The 24,377-nt window shown below is 41.6% G+C and overlaps 1 protein-coding gene across 1 annotated transcript in view; it reads right to left on the bottom strand.

Annotated features, from left to right (window-relative positions):
* The window catches only part of elna (elastin a), a 41,423-nt gene that overhangs the window by 1,471 nt on the left and 15,575 nt on the right, over window positions 1-24,377 (bottom strand). The window contains exons 6-35 of the mRNA XM_073480458.1: window positions 12,021-12,071; window positions 11,760-11,831; window positions 10,560-10,589; window positions 9,446-9,493; window positions 8,944-9,024; window positions 8,268-8,315; window positions 8,077-8,139; window positions 7,745-7,777; window positions 7,562-7,636; window positions 6,465-6,506; window positions 6,275-6,355; window positions 6,142-6,192; window positions 5,880-6,035; window positions 5,545-5,580; window positions 5,225-5,383; window positions 4,899-5,054; window positions 4,633-4,764; window positions 4,122-4,253; window positions 3,939-4,025; window positions 3,816-3,848; window positions 3,475-3,555; window positions 3,296-3,334; window positions 2,711-2,839; window positions 2,400-2,528; window positions 2,118-2,246; window positions 1,836-1,964; window positions 1,531-1,593; window positions 1,348-1,380; window positions 525-641; window positions 409-444 (exon numbers count right to left, since the gene is read on the bottom strand). Coding sequence (XP_073336559.1) covers window positions 409-444; window positions 525-641; window positions 1,348-1,380; window positions 1,531-1,593; window positions 1,836-1,964; window positions 2,118-2,246; window positions 2,400-2,528; window positions 2,711-2,839; window positions 3,296-3,334; window positions 3,475-3,555; window positions 3,816-3,848; window positions 3,939-4,025; window positions 4,122-4,253; window positions 4,633-4,764; window positions 4,899-5,054; window positions 5,225-5,383; window positions 5,545-5,580; window positions 5,880-6,035; window positions 6,142-6,192; window positions 6,275-6,355; window positions 6,465-6,506; window positions 7,562-7,636; window positions 7,745-7,777; window positions 8,077-8,139; window positions 8,268-8,315; window positions 8,944-9,024; window positions 9,446-9,493; window positions 10,560-10,589; window positions 11,760-11,831; window positions 12,021-12,071 — 2,451 coding nt within the window. The remainder of the gene's footprint in view (window positions 1-408; window positions 445-524; window positions 642-1,347; window positions 1,381-1,530; window positions 1,594-1,835; window positions 1,965-2,117; window positions 2,247-2,399; window positions 2,529-2,710; window positions 2,840-3,295; window positions 3,335-3,474; window positions 3,556-3,815; window positions 3,849-3,938; window positions 4,026-4,121; window positions 4,254-4,632; window positions 4,765-4,898; window positions 5,055-5,224; window positions 5,384-5,544; window positions 5,581-5,879; window positions 6,036-6,141; window positions 6,193-6,274; window positions 6,356-6,464; window positions 6,507-7,561; window positions 7,637-7,744; window positions 7,778-8,076; window positions 8,140-8,267; window positions 8,316-8,943; window positions 9,025-9,445; window positions 9,494-10,559; window positions 10,590-11,759; window positions 11,832-12,020; window positions 12,072-24,377) is intronic.

Here is a 24,377-nt window from a genome sequence, read left to right as displayed (position 1 = left end):
ACAGGTTCCAGTTTTCATCCATTGCACACAGGTACAGAGTGAGAGAGACTAGAAATGGTAGAAGCTGTAAAGTGAACCCTGATAGTGCCACAGCCGGGAGGCTGTAAGCTAGAGGGGGGTCAATAGCTGGTAGCATTAGCAAAAAACACAACATGGACACAATGTGTGGGCAGGAAATATAGCAGAGATGAATGATGGCCTAGCATTTGCGCAGACACCTTAAGATAGAGCGCAATTGCCAAATATATAATTTGAAGCTAATCTAATATGTAATATAAGTGGAAATTACGCTTATCTCTCATCCTCCCATATGCTGTGTATAGCTACCACAAAAGCATGTGTGTGTGTGTAAATATGTATGAACAGTAAATGTCCTCAGAAATGCAGAGTATTGTCATTTCAGTGTACCTGGTTGAGGAGTTCCAGACGGACCTGCATCCTTTGCTGTTAAAGCATCAAAAAGATTATTCATGATGCAACAGAGGTTCATCTAAGAAAATAAGAAACCATATTCAGAGCTTTACCTGGTTTTCCGGGAACACCTGTTCCACCTGGTACCAGAACAGCAGAACCATCTGGAATACCACCGACACCTGTACCTGGAGTAGCTCCTGGCAGGACAAGTCCCTCTCCAGTGACACCTAGTGAGAGAGGCACGCATGAGGTCAGCAAATTGATGCTGCTGTTTTCAGCCACAACACCACACAGCTGCTGTAAAAGTTTGTCTCCCACTGACATGATAATGTTAACTAACAATTATGCCAATTTCGTGTGACCACTACGCTCAAAAAGCTACAGAACCACATCCTCAAGCTGACTCCAGAAAGTAGTATGAGCAGATCTACTTTGTGTGCGTCCGTTGTGTCCACAGCTCTCAGCTATTCCAAAACCTTTATGAAACGGCAACCTCATGACACAGCTAGCTCTACCTGAAATGGGGAGACAGGACCCTCTCCTGGAGCCAGGCCAGGGAGAGGAGCCTGCTGGTGAGTGCCTGACTGCCAAGTCTATGCCCATGGGGCTCAGTCAGGCTCAGCCCAAGTTATGGACCCACCACCTCCTATGCTCCGATGTTCTGCAAGGATCAGGTGCAAGTTGGAGGATTGGTAGAGACAAGGAACGCCAGTACTCTTGTGGAGAAGGAGCCAGAGTTGGTGTGGGAGGTGCAGCTGTACAAACTACATATACATATATATATGGAAATGGCCTGGACTCTGTGTCAGGGGCTTTGGGAAATGACCAAAAGAATAAGATCACAGATCCAGGCAGGCTACCTCACTTTAGGATGGATGGAAATGATCTGACTAAATGATTATAATAGTTACTATACTATAAAACTTCTCTTACCAAATTTCGGTGGTTTCACACTGCTCGGAAATCCTGAAAAAAACATACTCATCAAAATCTTCACCATGTCACTTCATCAGTTTGTATAGCATCACATAGATTTGGAAATAAATAATAGTGATGATGACAATGGTTAAATAATAGTGCTTCTACTGTCTTTAAGTACACATGCAGATGCAGTACCTCCAGCTCCAATCCCTCCTTGTACAACTCCCGTTCCTCCTATCCCTGCTCCTCCTGGAACACCTAATTAATGGAAATATAGTGAGTTTGATAAATTGCACAATAATCTAAAACTGAGTCCTTCATGATAAAATCTTTTTACACACCAGAAAGTTGGTATGAATGGGTATCAAGTAGTATAAGATAACGTCAGTAAGAAATTAGATTTGTAATAATTGGTAATTGAGGAGATCCTATCTCAAGTTATACACTTTTGGATTTTTTTTAAATTGCCTTTTTTGTGTTTGTGTGCTTATTTATTTTACCGTATTTAGCAGCTTTTGCAGCAGCAGAGTATTGTCCACCTCCGAGCCCTTGGCCAGGAACACCTCCTGCTCCTCCTGTCCCTCCCAGTCCTCCTGCTCCTAACCCAGCTCCTGCTCCTCCTAAAGCACCTTATTAAGGGAAAAAGAGCAGGTTGCATTATTAGATTACAGCTAATAGAATCTAACAATTAAGAGGATGTACAGTTCTTATCAGAATTAGTTCATATCATTATTGAATGTTTCTAAATGTGTGGTATTTGTGTTTGTGCTTATTTGTTTTACCGTATTTAGCAGCTTTTGCGGCAGCAGAGTATTGTCCAACTCCGAGCCCTTGGCCAGGAACTCCTCCTGCTCCTCCTGTCCCCCCCAGTCCTCCTGCTCCTAACCCAGCTCCAGCTCCTCCTAAAGCACCTTATTAAGGGAAAAAGAGCAGGTTGCATTATTAGATTACAGCTAATAGAATCTAACAATTAAGAGGATGTACAGTTCTTATCAGAATTAGTTCATATCATTATTGAATGTTTCTAAATGTGTGGTATTTGTGTTTGTGCTTATTTGTTTTACCGTATTTAGCAGCTTTTGCGGCAGCAGAGTATTGTCCACCTCCGAGCCCTTGGCCAGGAACTCCTCCTGCTCCTCCTGTCCCCCCCAGTCCTCCTGTTCCTAACCCAGCTCCAGCTCCTCCTAAAGCTCCTGATGAGAAAAGTTTTTAATAAATTCTTCCACTTAATAAAACTAATAATAAACAGGATAAGATAAAGTACAGTAGAAAATAAATGTGTTATTATAGAAACAAGTCCATTTCCTATCACAGTTGGTTTATTCACAAGAAAATGTCTTTGAATGTTTTGTACTTGTGTGCTTATTTCACCAACCATATTTAGCAGCTTTTGCGGCAGCAGAGTATTGTCCACCTCCTAGTCCTGCACCAGGAACTACTCCTGCTCCTCCTGTCCCCCCCAGCCCTCCTGGTCCTAACCCTGCTCCAGCTCCACCTGAAACACCTATTTCAGAGAAATTGAGCAAGTTACATGATGAGTTTAAAGTTAATCAAGCCTAATAACAAGTAGGATGAGCTACAGTAATTATTTCAAACTGTACCCCACCAATCAGAATACAGTTATACATGATACAATATCTCTGAATGTGCAGTATTTATATCATTTTCATGCTTATTTCTGCTTCCCTGTCCTCCTTTACCTACACCAGGTCCTGCTACTCTTGTACCACACAGTCCTTGTCATACTGTAACACCTTTAACAAAATACTACATTTGCACATGCACCTAAACCAGTGCTACTAAATCTTTAATTTTTCTTAACATAACAGTATCTAGCATATTCGTCTCATTTTATCATTACCATATGGTATACGGTCCAGAAAAGCATAAATATTACACAGAAAATTGTTAAAATTAGTCACATTTAAAAAAAAAAATAATATTGAAAACTACATCTTACCATATTTCGGTGGTTTGACTCCAGTACCGATTCCATAACCTGTCAGGAGGCAACATAACATTTATGGCTGAGAATTAATTAAATCATATTTAATTAAGGAAAATGACGAAAACAGCAGAAACAACTTAATTGTCCTAAACCTTTCTGTTTACACTGATATATCCACTTTAACAACTTACCACCATAGCCACCACCACCAGGAAGTACTGCACCTACTCCCCCTGGAACTCCAGCTCCTCCTAGGCCTGCTCCTGGGACTCCTGTTGTGGAGTGGATGAAGAGCTCCGTTACGAATGAAAGATTACACTTGCTGGAATTTGTAAACCCCTGTCATTAACATTTTAGCAAACCAGGCTGAATTTTCCATAGGTCGTGATTGTTGCATTGCATTTATAATAAAATGTTGTGCATAAAAAACAGTGTGTAGGCTACAGCACTACATAGGACAAAAAGGTTACCATGACACCTTATGTCATGGTAATCATTACACTATGTCAAACGATAAGGATCACAGCCTCACCGTATTTAGGAGGTTTAGCACCGGCTGCCAAAGCTGCAACACAAAATGTCCAGGTTAGAATACAAACTGACACTAGAATTTAGTTTTTTTTTTAATAGCTTACGTCGTGTTGGGCATGCTTACATCCATATCCTGGCAAAAATGGGACTCTTCCAGGGATTCCTCCTCCACCTACTCCACCACCTGGAACCACCCCTGTACCACCTGGACCTTTAATGCAAATTTAATCATGTAATCATGCACAGTCACTTAAAACACTATGTAAAATGCAATGATTTATTTTTATTTTGATAGAATTTCAGTTACCATATTTAGCAGCTTTAGCAGCAGCAGAGTATCCTCCACCTCCCAGTCCTGTTCCTCCGAGTCCTGGTCCTCCGAGCCCTGTTCCTCCCAGTCCTGTTCCTCCCAGTCCTGTTCCTCCCAATCCTGCTGCTCCTGTGGAAGGCACATTTATTTCCACATAAAACCGGTGTTATGGTTTGACATATTACATTTGTTTAATGAGCAGATCTTAACATTGCTACAGTTTGTACCATAAACAACCGAGGTGAGCCTTACCGTTCTCCTGTGCAAACTACATAAGCAGATGCATGAAACATCATTTATCTGAAAGCGTCATCAAGCAGGCTCTATTAAAATTGTAATGGTGGGTACCAGGGACCAGGTTTGAACATGGTCAAGTCAGTAGAGTTTCTGGGTGTTACAAGGCAGCAATGTCAGAGCTATTGCTTCTGATTCAATCTCAGCAGGTCTGTCATAAGACTCAAGATCCACCCAAATGTACCACATAACTTGTCCGATAATCTATAATTACCATATTTAGCAGCTTTAGCAGCAGCAGGGTGACCTCCTGCTCCTCCCAGTCCCCCTGGTCCTCCCAGTGTTCCTGTGCCTCCTAGTCCTCCTGCTCCTCCAAGTCCTCCTGCTCCTCCAAGTGCCCCTACTCCTGCGACATACAAGTTTAATCAAGCAACTCAAATCACATTGTCATCCTTTTGCAGTCAAAAAATGTCTGTAAAAACATTTTTTAGAAGAAGAATTTGATTTGACCTTAAATTGACAGAAAAAAGATTTCCATACCATATTTAGCAGCTTTAGCAGCAGCAGCGTATCCTCCTGTTCCACCCAGTCCTCCTCCTAATTGTCCTCCTGCGCCTCCGAGTCCTCCTGTCCCTAATTGTCCTCCTGCGACACCCAGCCCTCCTGTCCCTAATTGTCCTCCTGCCCCTCCCAGTCCTTCAGTGCATATAGCCAATCAAGGGGAAGACAAAACATAATTAAAACATCATTATCCAACATGGAGTAAGTATTGTCTCATTGTAAGGACAGTACAAGTACAAATATTAGAGCATAACATAATGTTAAGTTGAAAAAGTGCATATGATAATGCAATTTATACACCATACCATATTTAGCAGCTTTGGCTGCTGGTGAATATCCTCCTCCTGGTACTCCAAGTGGTGCCCCTCCCGGTAGTCCGCCTGGTACTCCGCCTGGTACTCCGCCTGGTACTCCACCCGGTACCCCACCCGGTACCCCTCCTGGCACTCCTCCTGGTACCCCACCTGTAGAACAAACAGTACAATATAAATTGAGAAGTTTTTACTTACGACTTTTTAACTCACAGGATGAGTGAATAGGTAATGTAAAAAATATTTGACAATATCATTTTAAATCTGCTTCCATGATCCAAAAAAACAACAACAAAAAACATTAAAGTTCTCACCATATTTAGCAGCCTTGGACCAAGCTCCATATCCTGCTGAAAGTAAAAGTAAATATGTTTTTTTTAAGACATGCTGGTGAGGCTCAAGTAACGGCAATGTCTTTTGGTTTTGAGTGACATATTTGCACTAATTTATTGAACAATGAAAAGTGACAATGTACAGCTGGGCCTCACACGCCATTTCAGCTATTGGTGAGGATCTAAGATTGGCAAATGTATCTTTTTATTTCCCACTATCACACAATTCTGCTTTCTGGTGTGGGATGAACTTTACAATCATGGCAATAGACTTTTAGTTTAGCTTTTTTTTTCATATCCATTGTGAGATATTATACCTCCTGGAACCTGCCCTGGGTACAGTCCACCAGTGCCGACTCCACCTACTCCCCCGCCAACGCCGCCTCCTGGAACCTGCCCTGGGTACAGTCCACCAGTGCCGACTCCACCAACTCCCCCGCCAACGCCGCTGACACCACCGAGAACGCCATAACCTGGAGCAGAGAGCACAGACTTCATGTTCTGTAGATGTTACACGACTTGAAACTTTTAACTTGTGAATAAGAAAGGATATTCTTGGTAATGACAGTGGTAGGATACCATATTTAGCAGCTTTAGCCTGAGCAGGTGAGATCCCCCCAGGCCCCACTCCTGCAGACATAAAAAATAAAAAAAAATGTTTCCTACCTTTCCACTCTATATTCATTAACAGTACATTTGTAAAAACACACACCAGTTCCAACAGGATAACCAGGCCTGGACCCGGCGCCACCTCCGGGAAGTCCAGCACCACCATTACCAAAACCACCATAACCTGTAACATTGTAATGAAACACATCATTAAATCCTGGATTCCCACTTATGCCACAGTCAGTTACACCAAATGTTTGCAATAATGTAAACAAAAACAAAAAGATTTGTACCATAAGGTAGTTTGCCACCTCCAGGTTTTGCTCCATAGCCGCCTGAAGAAAATAAATAAAAAATAAAAGCCCTTGAGAAGATGGCAAAGCAGACTGATTCTGCAAGTGCACACATTATTATATGCTTGAGCACAAGTACTGAAATAACATTTCTCACATCTGGGTCACTGCACAGACTTTCAAATGCAGTGTAACTGTTTTAAAACACATGAAAACTGCTGTTCACAACTACATTTAATCATTAAAGAGGTAAGTGGGTCCCAGCAAGATTGAAGCCAAGTAGTTCATTGCTACAGCAAGAATTGAAGTATGCGTTTCAGTGTGTTTGTGAACGGCTGTATTTTTGGCATCATGTATTGTTTGATTTGTAGCACCTGGCGGATACAGAGAGTGATTTAATAATTTGTTCGCTTAATCATGGTTGGCCTGCACCATAGAAAAGACTATAGATAGCAGTGAAGCAGTACCATTTGCCTCCTGTCTGTTTTCCTCTATCACAGAGCGCTTATCCAAAAATAACCAATTAACAAGCCATGTTTAGAGAGTAATTGTTGTATAGAAATCAATGGTAGACCAGATTCTTGAGATGTGTAGATGTACGAACGAACACATCTCATGTATTTGGAAACCCCCTGGTTTAAAATGACTGAAGACTGTGATCAGATGTCTGGTCACTCTCCCTCTCTCTCCATTTTTACCATCATTAACTTCTCTGAATAAAATAAAATCAAATATGATTTAAAAAAAAGCCAGAAAATAATCAACAACAGTATGTTTAAGGCAGAACCACCATTTCAGTGATTGTGCAGCTGTAATTTTATGATAACGATGATAAAATTTAAAGAAAAGTAAGAAAAAAAATCAAAGAGCCTTTCTGGGGCACCAAAGACAAACATCTCTCTTTAGGATCAACCAGTGATAAATTGTTCATAGGAAACCTTAGGGCGGTACCCATAGAAGTGCCCAATGGTTATCAGGCCATAAGGCAAGTAAGACTGTCTGTATGCTGGAGAAACAAGAACTGTAACAAGCTGTCACTGTCAACAAATGTCATATGAAAATAAGAGTGTAACTTGTAAATTACACAGTAGCTGTACCTTGCAGTTTGGGTGATTTGAGGGGGTATCCGTGAAACACTCCTGGCTGCATCGGGCCACCATACCCGCGGCCTCCTGTGACGAAGGATATCAATTAAAATTCTGATCAGCAAATACCAACAATATGGACAAAATTACAAATATATTTGTTTGGACTATGACAATAATCATTAATAAAGTCACCTGGTACTTGACCCCCTTGTCCTCCACCTCCAACTGTATAAGACAAATCACATATCAAAAATCACAATCAGACTCACAGATGAAAGAAGATCATTTTAAAATTATTTTTAAAGACCCTGTACCACTGCTGGTCTGGCGTCTTTACTCTTTAACTTAAACAACTCTTTTTCATTTTATTTCATGGATTTATAATCGACCTTTCGTTTTCACAGGTTCCATTATTGATAAGGTGTATTGTTTCACCTTTGTAGAACTGAAGTGTTCCCCATGTTTTATTTTTAAAATAAAGGCAGTGCACTGAAACTCACAAGAAACAAAAAACTAAACCTTACTTGATTTAGGACTGAGGCCAGTGCCAGTGGCGACCCCAGGCAGAACTCCTCGTCCACCAAACCCTGCAGAAGCAACAAGCCGCATTAAATCCTTACACAGTGCTTGTTTGCAAAAGCACTGGCCTTTTACACGGTGCACTTGACAAACATTGACAAATAGTGTCTGAGATTAATCAGTGAAAGAGACAAACCATTTCCTGGCACCAGTCCACCTTGATAAAGTCCAGGCACACCCACACCTGCCACAGACAAAGAGAGGATATTACTGCACGTCTGCATCCACACTTATGTAAATGTGGGAGGGATCTGTGATGCATTAGGAGTCATAATGTTGACCTGGAAATTCTTAGGCCTGTCAATCATCATGACAAAACACAACAACAAAAAGAGCGAGACAGGAAGCAGCCAAACCAGGCGTGTGCTGCTGGCACAAATTGACATTTTCTGTCATCGTCTCTGATCACAAAAGAGATCATGTTCTGACACTTAAAGGAAATTGTACAAACAAAATACAGGTATTCTTGTTTGATGTCTATTTTTTAAAAATTAATTTCTTTTGTTTTATTACTATTTGCTCTTTAGATCACATCGTATCAACTGTGCTGTGTTTAAAGTGCAAATGAATAAAGTTGAGTTTATTGCAGTACTGTTTGTAGGTGTTGTTTGGAAATCAGAGTGTTCAGATGTTGATGAAGCTTATTGAAACAAAAGCTTCAAATCATTATTTTGCCAAAAATTAAAATACTTCCATCCACACCAAACATCTGCTACATGCAATGGAAAATGAGTTTGGTGTGGCCCCGTTGCCTCATGAACTGCATCCTGTCTGCTTTCAGCCTCGTGAGTTTATTGTTGAGTCTACAAAACCTGGCACTTTGGCAGCTTTCTTTCCAGCACCGGCACCTGCACCAACCCCTCCTGGAAGGCCTGTCTGAGGAATAACAGGTCCTGAAAAAAAGTTTAAATGTTACTTGGCTCATCGGACAGAGCGTGAAAAAAATATACAGTGTGAAAAACACAAGCACATCTTTCTTATCCAAACAACTGTAACTGTGATTTTTGCCTACACAGGACTCACAACACGATTAACAGCTCTCTTTAAAATTCTTAATTTATAACATTTGGAAAAGTACAATGTTTGGAGTCCAAATTGGCTCTTTATCAGAGACATCAATTCCTCAGCACCTGACAAAGAGCCATTCTGGGGTATGAAAAGTTCTACTTGTCCTAACATATTACAGTAAAAAATTTAAAGGGAATGGTTAACAGTGTTTCAAGTCCTTGGGAGGTAGAAATCACAGTGTGGCCACCATAAACAGAGCAATATAATATAAAAAATGACAAAAATGGGCTTGAGTTTGTGTCTTGCCTCCAGCGGGCACTGAAGCTCCAGTTCCAGCGCCTCCAGGACCTCCACCTGATTTGAAAATAAAATATAAATATACAATTTCAAGCTTGAGGTTACACTTACATTCATTTAAACTGGAGTCATTAACACATCTGCGAACATGAGAGTAAAGAAAACCCTGTAACATGAGTATTTAATTGTAGTACATCCCATAAACACTAGAGGGCCCTGTGATACTGAGAAGGACTATGAGCAGATGTGTGGTTTGTGCCAGACTTGACCTCCTCAGCAGGGAGCCAGATCCTTAGACTACCCACTGGTATTGAGAGCACCTAATCTGACCCAACAAGTCTGTCATCGCCTTATGATCAAAAGCAGCATGGCCGACTTTTAATCTAATCAGGAGCGGCAGCCAGCATGCATGGCATTTGCCTTGCCTCATCAAATGCCTCATTTCTTTGGCTATCCCTCGTGCAGGAAATGAGCTGTCAGTTTCACTTGCATGGGAGCTTGGCAGCAGTATAAAACACATTGGTTTATTTGTTTAAAGTTTTTTTGCATTTCTTAATCTTAAATTCCCCATACAGGACAGCCGTTGCCGGACAGACATTGCGCACTGCTTGTAAGTATGTGGCCTGGGAGATTTGGTGAGGAAAAGTTTGGCAAGGGAATGTTTTGTTTTATCTGTACTCTTTCAGAGGAATTAATGGTTATTTTGAGTGTCATGAAAAAAGCACAGACTGATTCTAGGGACTGAAGTTTTGTCATTGCCAACCAATACTTAAGAGTAGGCTCTTTGCCATAGTACAGCTCTGGTGATGATTGGGCCCCTCCTGAGTCCACGCTTAATCAGCCTTCCTAATTTAAAGCCAATCAAGTGCACATACGCAGCACAGACTTTAAGGTCAGGCTGGGCTCTGCTGAAGTTCAAACTGGCCTACGTTTGCAGGTACGTGATAAAAATGTCCTTGTTTGCCAAACAGTGTTTTTCATGCTGAGTTACCATTAATATGAAACATTCATTTTGGCTTTCTCATAACATGCAAGCATGCAGACTTCTAAGAAGCCTTGTGTCAGTATTCGGCTCAGTTCAAGTTTGTACAATAGTCTGTCATCAGGCCAAGAATCAGCTCACCTCCATGTGGTAGCAGAGGGCCTCCTGCACCTACGATTAGGACAACCAGAAAAAGATGTTTAGCGAGGAACCCTCAAGGGATGATTGGGGTTTTTCGTGTTGTTGTCTCAGTGCCATTATAGTGACACAATAGCAACTGAATTTAATGTGGGATAATGTTCAATCCACGCATGAACCAAGCTGAATATTTGTCCAGTCTCTCATGATTGCTTCCTAAACCAGACAGGAGACCAGATGACCACCTCAGTGAAATGATAGTGAAAGCAGTAGCATTACACTTAATACCGTACTCATAACTCATGCTTCACATTTGAACTTTCAAGAACTAGAGTTTGCATTAAATTTCAAAAGCTTTAACACAAAGAAGAGATGATTTTTCTCAATGGCACACCATCGCCATTTCACCTTCCTACAGTGATCGAGCCAAAAAGGAAATAGGAGAACCAAACTTGGCTACCTGGAATTGGAGGCATTTTTACTGCAAGATTGAAACTGAGAGCTGAAAGCCACATAAAATCACTGCAGCCATCAATACAAACAACTCAAAACAAGCAAGGGGAACATGATCAGTGTCTTATTCCAACAACCAATATTCCACCATCATGAGCCCCAGTTTCCATCACGGTCACTGAGCCAGTTTTTGACTCAGTGTTTAAAGGAATGCTTGTTTATGTGATGGTTTTTGTGATGCCTTCACTTGTCCTTGTGTACATTCGAAACATAAACAAAAGATGCCAGCATTAACACCTACAGAGAATAGCTGATGCAAATGTTGTCTTCTTCAAAATTGTAGTTTTTGACATATTACAAATAGTTTCTAACAGAAACTTGGCAAAAGCAACTTTCCATTACACAAAGTGTAAATACACTCCAAGCAGCACAGTCTATTCAATCGGAGGGACAGTGGAAATCTGACAGACACATCTTTGAAAGGAAAAAGGATGCCATTATGCACTCTAAATTTTTAAAAGTTGACTTTACTTTAAAAAAAGTCAGGAAATTGATTACCTCAGAATTACCAAGTAAAGTAGTTGTACGAGCTAAAAAGCTAATTTTGTGGTTATATGTTTCCTCATTTTTTTTTTTTAAGTAAGGTCACTTTCTCAGACTTTAGAGTGGGGGTTTAAATATAGTATATCAATCAATATCATTCAGTTCATGTCACCAATTAACTTGTGCCACCACTCCCTTCAGTTGTACCTCTTTTGGCCGCCTTCTGTCCACCTCCTGGGAAAAAGCCGCCAGCGCCTCCACCATATCCACCATAACCACCTAAATCAAACAAAGGAGCAAAGGTGAACGAGTGTACTTGCTTATAGAATAGGGTAAACTTTCAGGCACACATTTCAAAGACATTTTAGACTTTTGGTGTAATTTTCAAACCTACTGTCAACTTAACGTTACACTCATGCTTGCACACACCACCAATTCTAGTTTCCGTTCCAGGCTACAAGTACTCACCTCCTCCAAGGCCTCCACCTCCAAGACCACCACCTCCTAGATTGCCATAACCTTGATGGGACAGAAAATGAAAAGCAGGCAGTAGAAAGAAAGAAAGAAAGAAAGAAAGAAAGAAAGAAAGAAAGAAAGAAAGAAAGAAAGAAAGAAAGAAAGAAACAGAGTGAGAATTATTGTACAAAAGGATGAAGTCAGTTTTCTTCACTGTGGGTATCATGAGTTACTGGTGATTTATTCACTCATCAAAACATTTCCTTGGACTTGCAAGTACTACATACTGTATATTTAAGAAAACATAAAGCACATGAAATATGACACAATATCATGTGTGCTTCATTAAGTTTGATTGAAAACACTCACATTTATGTTTCTAGAGCCAAGGACGGTACCTTGGGCTCGAGCTGACCCCCCACTGATGATGAAACATAAAAAAAGTGATTGTCCATCTTGTTATTCTTTATTCTAAACACTGGAGGGAGCAGTCTCTTCTTTCTGAGACAAAAGGGGCCCAAACTAATGTATAGTAAAATCAGATCCCAGCGTGGGTTTCCGCTTGCTGACAAGAACGAGTGAGAAGTAGATAAAGAAATGGAAAAGGTGAAGAAAAAGGGAAAAGGACATTAAATAAACTGCTCAACACCTGCTCATGGATTGAAAGTGACTAGAAGTAGGAGCCCAAATAGTAAAGTGGAGCCCACTGGATGGCCTAAACTAAATACTATTTTACGTTAGCCATAAACCTTTAAACGTGCACATCTACAGGTGCCATTAGAAGACTTAAAATTAGAAAATACTTATCAATGACAGGCTTGCATTGCTTGAGTTTAATGGACTTGAAAAGCAAATAAGCAGTGAAAACCAACCCTGCCAATATAAAAAAAAGTCAGAATTAACTTAAAAGAGGTACTTTAATCCATCAGGAAAACTCTAGCTTTGAATTGTCAGACCTTTGCAAAACATTCAACCCACAATAACTCAAGTGTAATCATTTTCCATGTATGTAAAGTGTTTGGAAAAAGTGACAAGAGACAGAATATCAAGATTCATTAAGTTGAACTTAAGTGTCTCCAGATAACTGCCACGGTGATATATTCCTATTTTCTAATGCTAACATATGAGGGTCCATGCTTTATAACATGTCAGGCACATCATTCTCCGAGTTGTATTAAAAGAAGCTGTGAGCTGAAGCAAGCTTCCCCAATCAGAGACAAACATGTTAGAGTAATGACTGTTTGAAACAAGAAGAAACTTGAATGCTGCCAGCAAGCTAGTCCACCAAGGAACTTGTTTTCATCAATACTTGAAAGCCAAAAAGTCTGAGGTGAGCAGCTAATCATGGGAAACAAGCTGAACAAGTGAGGGAGAGAACGAGAGAAACAGATCAGACTGGAGGGTGAGAGCATCGAGTCCAGCAGTCTGCAGGGTGCAGGTAATGATACTGAGGAGGAGGAGGAATGTGCTGGAAAAGATAGATAGAAATGATGGAAGTGTGGAGTTTCATGACCTAGTCAAAACAAATGTGGGCACTGGCCTTGCCAAACGTTTGGCAAACAGACTGAGCATGCAGTGCAAGCCCAGACGCTAAGCTAAGCGCCCTTGCAATAATCCATCTCCTACAAAGCTTTCAGCTTGATTCTCTCCGATTGCTCAACCATCCCAAGACACACCTCGAAGTAATAACAACAGTAATCAATTCTTGTATAAATCACACTGATCTAGGGCTTTCACTTTTCCAGTGTTATGTTGACACAAGAAATCTGTCTTATTGTGTCTCAACTTAATCAGTGAGCTCCACACGCCATAAAAATGTTAAGGAATTGACAGAACAAGATAGTTACGAGACAAATCGAACACTGCTGAAGCCTTACACCCTAAAAAATTAGTCTGGTATGAAATGTTCTTTTTAAACGGTCTGGTCTAGCCTCCAGATCACACAGGTTTATATGTATTTGTCTGTGAGTGTTGGAAATGAAGAGCACAGTCTGCACAACAGAGAGATTGTGTGTGTCACTGGAGGAGAAACATGAAGAGAGAGTGAAGGCTTTTAGCCTATTCATGCATCATCTGGCCCACCTGTGCTCACATATGCATGACCCAACCTGGCTCTGACAGGCGTGCTCAGGGTCGACCAGCACCTGCCACGTTGAGCTCAATGATTTGAGGTCAGGAGACAAGATGCAGACACACAGAAGACAGAGGGTGGGTGTGTGTGGCCATGAGTGCAGGCCTTGGGCAGACATAAGGTTTAGACAAGGAAAAAAAAGGAGACGAAACTTTATGCTCTGACATCACCAGACGCTGGGAAAATAAAACGCTCTCAAGTAAAAAATACTACCCTGGAGGTTGTGTATTTTCAGGGTGAAAGTGAGAGAACATGCTAACAAAATCTGGATCTTTGTCGGTTTGGCATCCATCTCCTGATTGTATATTTGGGAGAGGGAAGCTTTAGCACAAAAGCTCTCTGTTTAGCTGTATTTACGCCATCTTGTCAGCTCAAACAAACGTGTTTTTGTTGGACTACTATTATTACAGCACGTCAGCTCACACAAATAGTCCTGTCTTAGCTCACGCATTATTGGAAGTCTACACCAATGTTGTTTGTTGTCATGAACCACACACATGGAAAATCTGTACCACGACTCTGATATCAAATCATCGCTTTTCTTTGGTGCTGCTCCCAGTATTCACTTGATTGCTGACAAGCTGAAGGATTTCTGTGCGCTAATGTAGTGGCTAATTTTCTTAGTGACCCTCAAGGCATAATAGGAATCCTGAGAGACCACTTGAAACCCCAGCTGCCATTGGGCCTTGGACAAAGAAACCCTACAAAAGGTCAATACTCCCAATAGAAGATGGAAGGCACCGAAACCCAATACTACACAGGAGGGATGACTGGAGGCCAAGGAAATTGGAAGGTAAGTGATGCAGGACTGCAATGCATCATAGTTTCCTCCGCTTAGATTTGAAAAAGAAAAAAGTGTGACAGAAACATGGTTTACTTGCCAGTTTCCATTCAGAAAAGACCACTGGCTTTCACAGCTGTGCAGTGACAAGTGCACCAGCAGGTTGTTGAGGTGAAACCTTGGATGGTGTGGCAGTGAATAATTGAGCATCGCCGAGCAGCGGTGATTCATCTGTGTCGGCTGGTTTCAGAATGATCTCAGTGAGGGTACACAAGTTAGTGTAAAAAGTCTAGACCTTCTCTGACAAAGAAGGAGTCTTGTTTTCAAGAGGAGTGAAAATGTGACGAAGGACAGGCTGCCATATTCATCGCCTCCTGCTGTACAATGTCATGTGCGCTGGTCTTTATTCTGAAGACTGATGCTGGAAGAAAACCAGCCAGACAGCATGGCAAGTTCTTTCAGTCACCAGTCATGTTTTCAAACGCTGGTCCAGCACAAGCGATGGATATCAGCCAGTGTGAAAAGAAATATCTGGTTTCAATCTCAAAACTCAGACGTCTTGCTCATGCTCCGTTGGGGTTAGGTAAGGTAATCCTCTGTTTCAGAACCAGAGGAATACAAGACACATTAATCAAAACATTGTCTTCGGGGCTTATACTCTTTCTCTCACCCTTGTTCTCCACGTTTCTCCATCTTTTTCCTCTTTTCTCTTCGAAAAGGTGTCGAAGAGGTTGCGCCGACCAGACGTGAGGTGTTAATAGCAGCAGGAGGAAGCCAAACATGAGAAGTGAAAGATGGATTTGCTCGCTCCTTTCAATCTTCTCCTTTTACCTCCTACTCTCCCCTTCTCTCCTCTACTTCGTGAACCAGCTGGGCCTGGTGAAGGGTTTAATTTAAGAGCGCAAAGAATTCCATGGCAAAGATCCACGGTAACTGTCGGCAGACGCGCAGAGAGCAGACTTCGGAGCTGGAGCTCTGGAATGTCCAGGAAATTTTTGGGACTTGTTTCTCACCGTATACTTTGTTTGGGCTCATATTTAATTGGGCAAGTGGTCTAAGAAGAAATATTTGTTTACTGAAAAGCCAGGGGACAAGATTACAACTCATATGCCTCTTTAATACTGTTGTCTGCAAGCCAGTTTCTGTGTGCAAAAATGATTAGAGGGTCACAGAAGAGTGATGAATTGAGTCTTGTGTTCAAGCTAAACACTGGATTTTGTGTACAAACCATCACAAACCACCAAACCACAAACATACAAAGAGGAAAGCATAGTTGTTAGAGGCATGCTATGGCAGTGCAAATGCTACAATTTTCTGTTATGTGATGGAAAATCTTCAAGATAATTTCTTCTTCAAAGGCTCTCCGGAGGTCCCCGAAGAATCCACATTTTCTCGTGATTGACAGGCAGATACTGTTCTTCGGCTGTGGTCCCATGTAAATTTTCACTTTTATAGCTAAGCCCATCATTATGTCCTTCATTGTCATGACACCAGATTTTTATCAGTATCAAATTATCACACTGTTCCACTTCCAAGTTGGTGGATGGATTGCATTCTTACGAGGTGACGCAGGACGAGCTGGATGAATGCAGGATGATGCGAAGTGCTGTAGTGATTCCAGATCGCGTGAGACAAGTGGACACACTGAAGCTCCCCTTTCTTCCTCTCCCCCTCCCTCTGTTGTGACCTCCCCCGCTCCTTGTCACTTCCAGGTTCTTTGTGCTGTCAGTCACGGGCACCGAGCTGTGAGAAGCCGGACTAGTCGCATGTTGGACTAATTAAGCATTCACACAGTCACACCACTACACACAAACTCTCTCCCTCTCTGGCTGGTGTGAGCCAGCCGACTTTGGCGGCAAGCCTTTTATTGTTTTCGCTTTCCTCTTTCCATTGAGTCATTGACACTATCAATAAGAGGTCCCAAAGCCTCAGCCTCACTCTGTGCCAGATGACCCCAAGTGCACAACTGCCATGGCTCCTACAGACAAACAAGGAAAAGGTCTAAGGTTGCCTCATTCTCTGCCTTCTTTGCTTTCGGGGCTGTGTCCAGGTCAAAATCAGTGCAAGAAAACTAGACCTCCAAACTGCCACATGAGAAGTTAGTCATCATTGGTATGGGTGGTCATTTTTTTTATTTTTATAGGGGACGTTTGCATCATACTGAAAAAGAGAATGTGCTCTGCTTCATTATGCGTCGATGAAACAACTTTGGAGGGTCCCACCAACCCACGCACTTGGGCAACAGAACAAACACATCATGTCCGAGACGTTGAGCAAGTTCTTACAAATGGCTCCAAATTAACTGCAACTGTAAAAGTCACCATTACACGCCATGTCGATTACACACACTGCCACAACTAGGCTGCCTTCCCAGTGACGTCTGTGGATGTCTGACCTCACCGGCCTGAGTCCTTGTGAGTCTCTCACCTCCACAAACACAAGCCTTAATTCAAATACTCATGTAAAAAAGACCATTACTGTTATCCCTTAATTCAAACTGTGCTCATTTGTACACCATATCCACTGACTTTGTGAAGTCATCGTTTGTGCTACAAGCCATACAGAGCAGAACACGCTATGGTAGAAGCTTTCAATTCGACCAAACAGCTCTCCCCTTTGCCCTGTTCCTGTGAGATCGAAGAGCCTCTACTTTTTCTACATTTTTATCCACCTCTAAAGGAATGTCGCAGTTGCTCTGCCAACACTGAGCCCTCGAATATGTCCTAAGCATACCCCTAACCCAGTGCTCATACCATTGCCTATTTTAGCTTGGCACACACTTCCAGCATGTACTGTACAGGCACGAGGACAAGGCAGAAAGACACTGCAAGCATTCGAGGATACAGTAGTAGGCAGAGTACATGTGCATGTTTTGAAGAACTGCTTATTTCTAATAAGTCTGTTCAAGGTCTTGAGTTCAATTTTGCAAATTATCCACGAGAGGTGAGAAAATCAGTTAACAAAAGAGCCTGTGGCCATGGTATGTAAAGTTGGCCAAGTGTGTTTCCTCTCCCAGATGGTCCACATATGCATCCAACTGCCATTCCTCTGAATACTTCTCTGACAACTCAGGGTTGAGAAAAGAGACTAGTGTTCGACAGGTCGTCTCCACTCAAAATGTGCACATCGAAACACTGACGTTAGACTTATTGAGTCGACCTCAGATGCATTTTCCAAGTCCCTCTGTCATCATAAATGTTGGGATCATTGTGCAGCCATGTGAGGAATTTCGTCATGACAAACATATGGGATGCTCTACAAAGGAAAACAAGTGAGAGAGATAAATTGTGTCATTGACAGTGGAAAATCTGTCTGCCAAATTGTACATTACATGTGTGTAGAAGTATTCCTACATGGGCTGCGACACACCAGGATACCCGAAAGGCCGAAGCTGAAGTCATTTTAAAACCATTCATCTTCACAAGTCATATTCAGCACTGGGTCTAGACAAATGTTGAGCAATCATCCAAACATTTCCCTGAAGTCAGATAATATCAGTGAATTAAAATTTTAAAATGACTCAAACTTTACTGGGAACTCAAAAACCAATACAAGAATAAATTACTCACTAAGGACACCTTCTGCTGTGACTGTTTAAAATGAAAAGTAAAGCAATTACATTACATAAGCCACATTCTGCCTCTGTCCCCTTCTTCAGCCACATTCCCATTTCCTCATAACCAACCACCAGACCAACCACTCATTCACCCGCTCACCTATTCTCACCTTCCTCATCACTCACTCTCTACTTCCAGTATACCAGCCTTTGTTTGTTTTCCAGTTCATCTTAGTTTCTATGGCTGCGTTGAGACTGGCAGCCCAGATCCGCTTCTAGGCATATCCAGATTGTATCCAGACTGATTTTAGGATGTCTGGAAAGCAATAAACCACATGAAATGAATTGTTTGCAAATTGGATCCAAACCACATTTGGAGGCCGTTTGAAATGCGATTTGATTCGAATTTCTACAGATGCATCTCAGTCCGGACATTAGGAATAGATCAAATATCGGTCTGGCCAATTATCTGGGCTGATATTCAGCATTTTTCTGGTTATCAGTATCAGTGAGTTTTAATGTGAGATTGCAGATAAATAAACTAATTTATGCTACTTTGGCTCTGATGCAACATCCTCTCACAAGATGTCCCGTCGACACAACTATCTGACTGGTGACACATCATAATTAATAGCCTATAAACATTAAAATAATATGAATCTACAAAGTAACTAGTAACTAAATGTATCAAATATATATAGTGGAGAGGAAGTAGCTGAAAAAGGAAACACTCAAGTAAAGTACCTCAAAATTGTACTTAAGAACAGTACTTGAGGATATTGTACATGGGTTCATTCCATCACTAAGTTTGATGAAGGTGAATATCAGTTCTAAATATCCGTTGTCTGTCTTTTGATTTCGAATATTCAGCCTACTGGTCGCTTATATCAGACTTCAAGCCTCCTTTGTGTCACTTGCAGTGCAGCATACAATGGTGACATCAAATCCAGAGAGACAGAAGTGCATCGGAGCAGCTGAGTAGAATCCAGGCTGCTACGAGCAGAGCGGCATGGAAGACAACACGGAGGAAAACAGTCTGCGGAGTCATGCTGAAAGGAACTGTCTGCTCCGCAGCTGAGCGAGATGATTGATCATGCTTCAGAGTTGGAAAGCTGCGTCACCAGCTTACGAAGTTACTGAAGCCTACGTCATTACCATAGCAACCCATGAAGATTTGTTGGTTATGTCTAGACCCGAAAATCTGATCTGATCACTTTCAAATAATAGCTGGGACTCTGTCTTTCAGATCTGATTTGAGAAACAAATTGGATTTACTTGCTGTCTGAACATAGCCCAAGTGCCTTGTACTTTGGTTTTCGAGTAGCCTGAACTAACTCTGCTTCTTTACCTCGACTTGAACCTGAACCTGCATGTCTGTGAACACCAGCCTGTAAGGTTACTTCTGTACATCACAGAACTCCACCAGTCTGCCTGTTTCGTATGCATTTGGGTCCTTTTACTGCTGCCTGCTCTCCCAACTGTGCAAACATTACATTTCACGTTACTTAAGCTCAACCATAGGCTCTGTGAGAATCAAAATTGCCATGCCAAGTATGTAAATACGTGACCTTCTACGCCTTGTATGCACATTTTGATCAGCTACAGCTACCCAGTGTGGAACACACAATCAACTTGCATATCAAAATACCATCTGTGTAACCCTCAACTCCTCTACTAACTCAGTAAACATGGCAATACTCAGTCACAAATCCACAAAACAGACCCTCAGATCTAACATACTAAATTACACTTCAACAAAGTCCTTCAACCGATGATCAGTCTTGATTGACTCCTAGGAAATAAGAGCAAGAAACTTCTCCATCACTACATAAACAACACTTAGGCTGTACTGCCAGATGGACAGGGATAGTGGTCCATGCTCCAGACCTGCTGGCAACCGGCGCAGGGGAGAGGCTGTGGGAGCAGGCCAAGGGATGGCTCATCACGGTGAACATGGAAGAAAAATTAGAGTGGTGGTAACATGCTCACTACAGAGCAACATGACATAGAACGGGATGGTGAAAGGCTGGGGAGCTATTACTGAGTCATGGTGAGTATCAGTATCAATTTAATTTGGAAGAAAACACAGTTAGAAACTGTAATGTGTGGTATGTGTGACTGATTAGACACCAAGACAAACTAATAAAGCCCTTATCTTATCTTGCTTTACGCCAATGTCATTTTAATGCTTGAGATTAATTTGTGAGATTACTGAAGATGTTAAAAACAACATCTGGCGACATGCAAGATAAATTGTTTGGGGAGCGATAGACATTTCCAATGCGATCAAACAAGCTGTGTTGGCTGTGTGAATACTGGATGGAGGAGTATTGTGGCTCTGATGTATTTTTAAAAAAAGTCTCCCCTGCAGACAGTTCATCTTCCAAGATATTAAAAACTTGACGCTGTGACTCGGTATAGAAGAAATTGAGGAAAGGAGGAAAGATGAGTGGGTAAGAATTGAGGAAAACGCCATCGTTCACACAGTTCCTTGTGTCTGAATAAGCAGCACTTGATTTATGGCGTCTGCTTATGTTTGTCTCTGCGCTGGAGGAAATAGTGTCACGTCACCCCCAACAAATGTCAGGACACGTAGTCATTATTTATGTGTCCGCACATGTGCTCACAGTTGTAAGTACACACATATGAGGACCATAAACATATAGACTTATGGTCATGTACATTCACATGCAGATGCTTCCAGTCTCTGACAGCTCAGAGGACAGGTCTGAGCTCCAGTAATGAAAAGCATGTGTGCTCCAGGAGACTAAACCTCCTCCAAGCTCATCTTCTTTTGGCTAAACACTTTCATCCTCACCTCAATTTATCAGTCTCCTTTCTTTCAGCGAGCTCTCTAAGCATGTGTGTTGCCCAAACGAGTGTGTGTGTGTGTGTGTGTGTGTGTGTGTGTGTGTGTGCGTGCGTGTGTGAGCGTTGGTGTACGGGTATGACATATACAGTACACGATATGCTCCAAAGAGTTATCGGCCCTTTCCGTTCTCCTTGCTTCACCCTGTCTCTTCTCTGTCCTCCCTATATCCATTCTGCCTTTCCATTTCTCTGCCTATCCTCTCTCCTCCTGTTGTGAGGCAGACGAGTACACTTTGTGCTTCTTCAAACGGTGACCCTGATGTGAACCATCTGAAGAAGATGGAGATGGAGCAAAAGAATCAGGTAATTTGATGGTCTGTGCATTTTTAAATCAAAGGAAAACGGACATAATAGTCAAACAATTATCTTGGTAACAGCATATGAGCATCATTTCTAGCAGCAGCCTTAGTGTTTGTCACATGAAAACTCAAAAGCACCTACGTATTCACAAGCTGCATCTCTCTGTGGTACTGCAGGGTGGCCTGCCCTCACAGAAATCATAAGATCCAAGATTTAAGAACTGAAAACAAAACAACTGGCAGACACATGTTGCCACATTGACCATTGCAATCCATCATCCTAAATTATATGGGTGTTGCCGTTTTTACAAGCAAGATCTTATCTTGGACCTAATTGTGAGGACTGTTCTCATAATTTTTCCATTAGCTCTAATTGTCATGTTTATTCAGTGGCAGTGACGAGCCAAAAGGAGTGTGATAGTGTAGGACAGATAACAAGTGAGGACGTTATACAACAAGACTCCAGTTTAAAACTAATATCGTCTAACACAGCAGCATTGTAATAAACACTACCTTCATGGAGTAGGCTGTGGCTTGTAGTGCTGCTGAGTTGCACTGGATTACAGTGTTACAATTTCCTTTATTTTGGCTGGCTGCTGGCGGGGGGAGCTACCTCAGAGACAAGGTGTCACTTTAATTTTTATTCGTCACCTATTTCTATTGCTTTTGAACATTTTCATCACTGTTTTCTGATGAATTTGTTACAACGTTTGGGTATACTTGGAGCTTCTTCCCTCCGTCCAGCCCACACCGATCCATAAACTTTGTCAGCACAGGTACACAACAATAATAATAGTTTACAAAATGATAATATTCATAATAAAAATAAACATATTTCCACACATACCCATATGTATAAATGTGTACATACATACAGTTTAAGTAAAAATTAATATTGTATAGTTAGATTATGAGGTCTTTAATCCAAAAATGCAAAAAATTAATCCTATATATTCTGAAATATATGGCTTTTTGTTCGTTTGTGTATGTAAGCCTTCCAATCACTATGCAAGGTTTGTAACTTGGTCATGCATAGTAGCATTGAGGCTCAGCTCTGTTGAGCTACTGATGGACTGACTGACAGAGTACACCTGTTTGTCTACTGTTTTATATCTTAGAAATATTAAAGGAACTAAAAAAAAAAAATCTCACTCCCAATTCATCAAAAACTGATGCTGGGATAGCGGCTGACCCGTCCTACAACCTGAAAGAGTCAGTTTTTGACGAAATGGGAATGGGACTCAAAAATCTACTTTTCTTTCAAATAGGTCCTTTAAGCCGACCATCTTCAGATTGCTTTCCTTTTGGATCAATTATGAACAACAAAACTAGTTCAGTGACTGGGCTGACTGCTCATGGGGCTTCTGCTTGAGCTAGCTGCTGGTGCCAACTCAAGGAAAGCCCCCACCGCCAGCCAGCGTTCAACTTCTACTTCTGTCCTTTAGCCTTCCTGTTTTCTTTGACACGCAGCTCCCACACACTTTATGTGCCTGGACACTAATAGAGAGCTGACAGCTGGTCATGCTCATTCACATTGGAGACTATAATATTTCATCCACCTACTATATGAAATCTTTAAGCCAGGCAGAGAAATGATAAATGACACTGCTGACATATTCTGACTGCTCATAGACTTTTTATAGCTCATAGACTGATGTAGTTTTGTGTGACCTTGCAATCGCTAACAGTTTTTCGACAGTGAGAGAAAGGTTGGACGAACAGCATGTTGTCTGCTTTGGGTCGACTGGTGAGTAAGCAAGGACTGATGATGTAGCCATCCCCACCCAGACACATCCTTTCTCACCCTAAAACAGACTATCCTAATGAGATAATAAAAAAACATGGCGGAAACAGTAACCTCTATGTTTCTTGTTAGCTGCATCTGCGCTGCCTGAAAGTGACAAGAGGCTAGCCTACGAAAGCCAAGTTTTGTCATTCACACCGAGAGGATTGAATCCACCTTCACTTACGGGAACACAGGAGAGGAGATGGTGTCCAACAGCTGTTCATAAAGAGAGAGTTCCTCTTTCCAGGTTTCAGTGTATTGTCAATGCTGGATGCTGACAGGCTTCACAATTAGTGTAACATTTACAAGGTCTTGCATGAGCTGTGCTGCAATTCACTGCAGTCACGCTACTCACATAGCCAGCTGCTGTTCTCCATTACTGGCCAGGCAAGGTGCATTTCTGCGGAATGCAATGTCACCGCTCGGCTCCTACTCCCCACTACTGCTCTTTGCATTTGTGTTTCTTGATTATATGAATCCTGTTTTATACACGAAAGGTAAATATAAAGGGTCAACGATTTTTCATATGCTGGTAGCACATGATATCTTCTGGCATGTTTTCTGTGGCGCGAGCCAAACACTGACTAACTGAAGCAAATGGATTCAACCTGCCATTGAGAAAGAGGTAAAGTCATGGAAACTTAATACTTGTAAGGAGGACTGCAGGAATTGGTGAAAAAAAAAAAAAAAAAATCATACTACGATAATTTTGAGCTTCTTGCGATTTGGATATTTCACTTCGGCTACATTTCACTTAATTGTGGAGCCTTATTTTGAACCTGTCAAGGCTCCACGAAACATTAACTGAAAATCTGATGTCTTTGGTTTCTTAGGTGAACTTACCCAAGAGAGCAATGTGCAAGTCTACCGTGAAGGCATGTAGAAAGTTGCCATATCCAGATCTGGACAGTTATTATTCAGATGGACTAATATGAAAAGTCGCCA

Source organism: Pagrus major, chromosome 2 (assembly GCF_040436345.1).
Source record: "Pagrus major chromosome 2, Pma_NU_1.0".
Taxonomy (NCBI): Eukaryota; Metazoa; Chordata; class Actinopteri; order Spariformes; family Sparidae; genus Pagrus; species Pagrus major.
The sequence above is the reverse complement of the archived record's forward strand: the minus strand, read 5'-3'. Positions and strand labels throughout refer to the sequence as shown.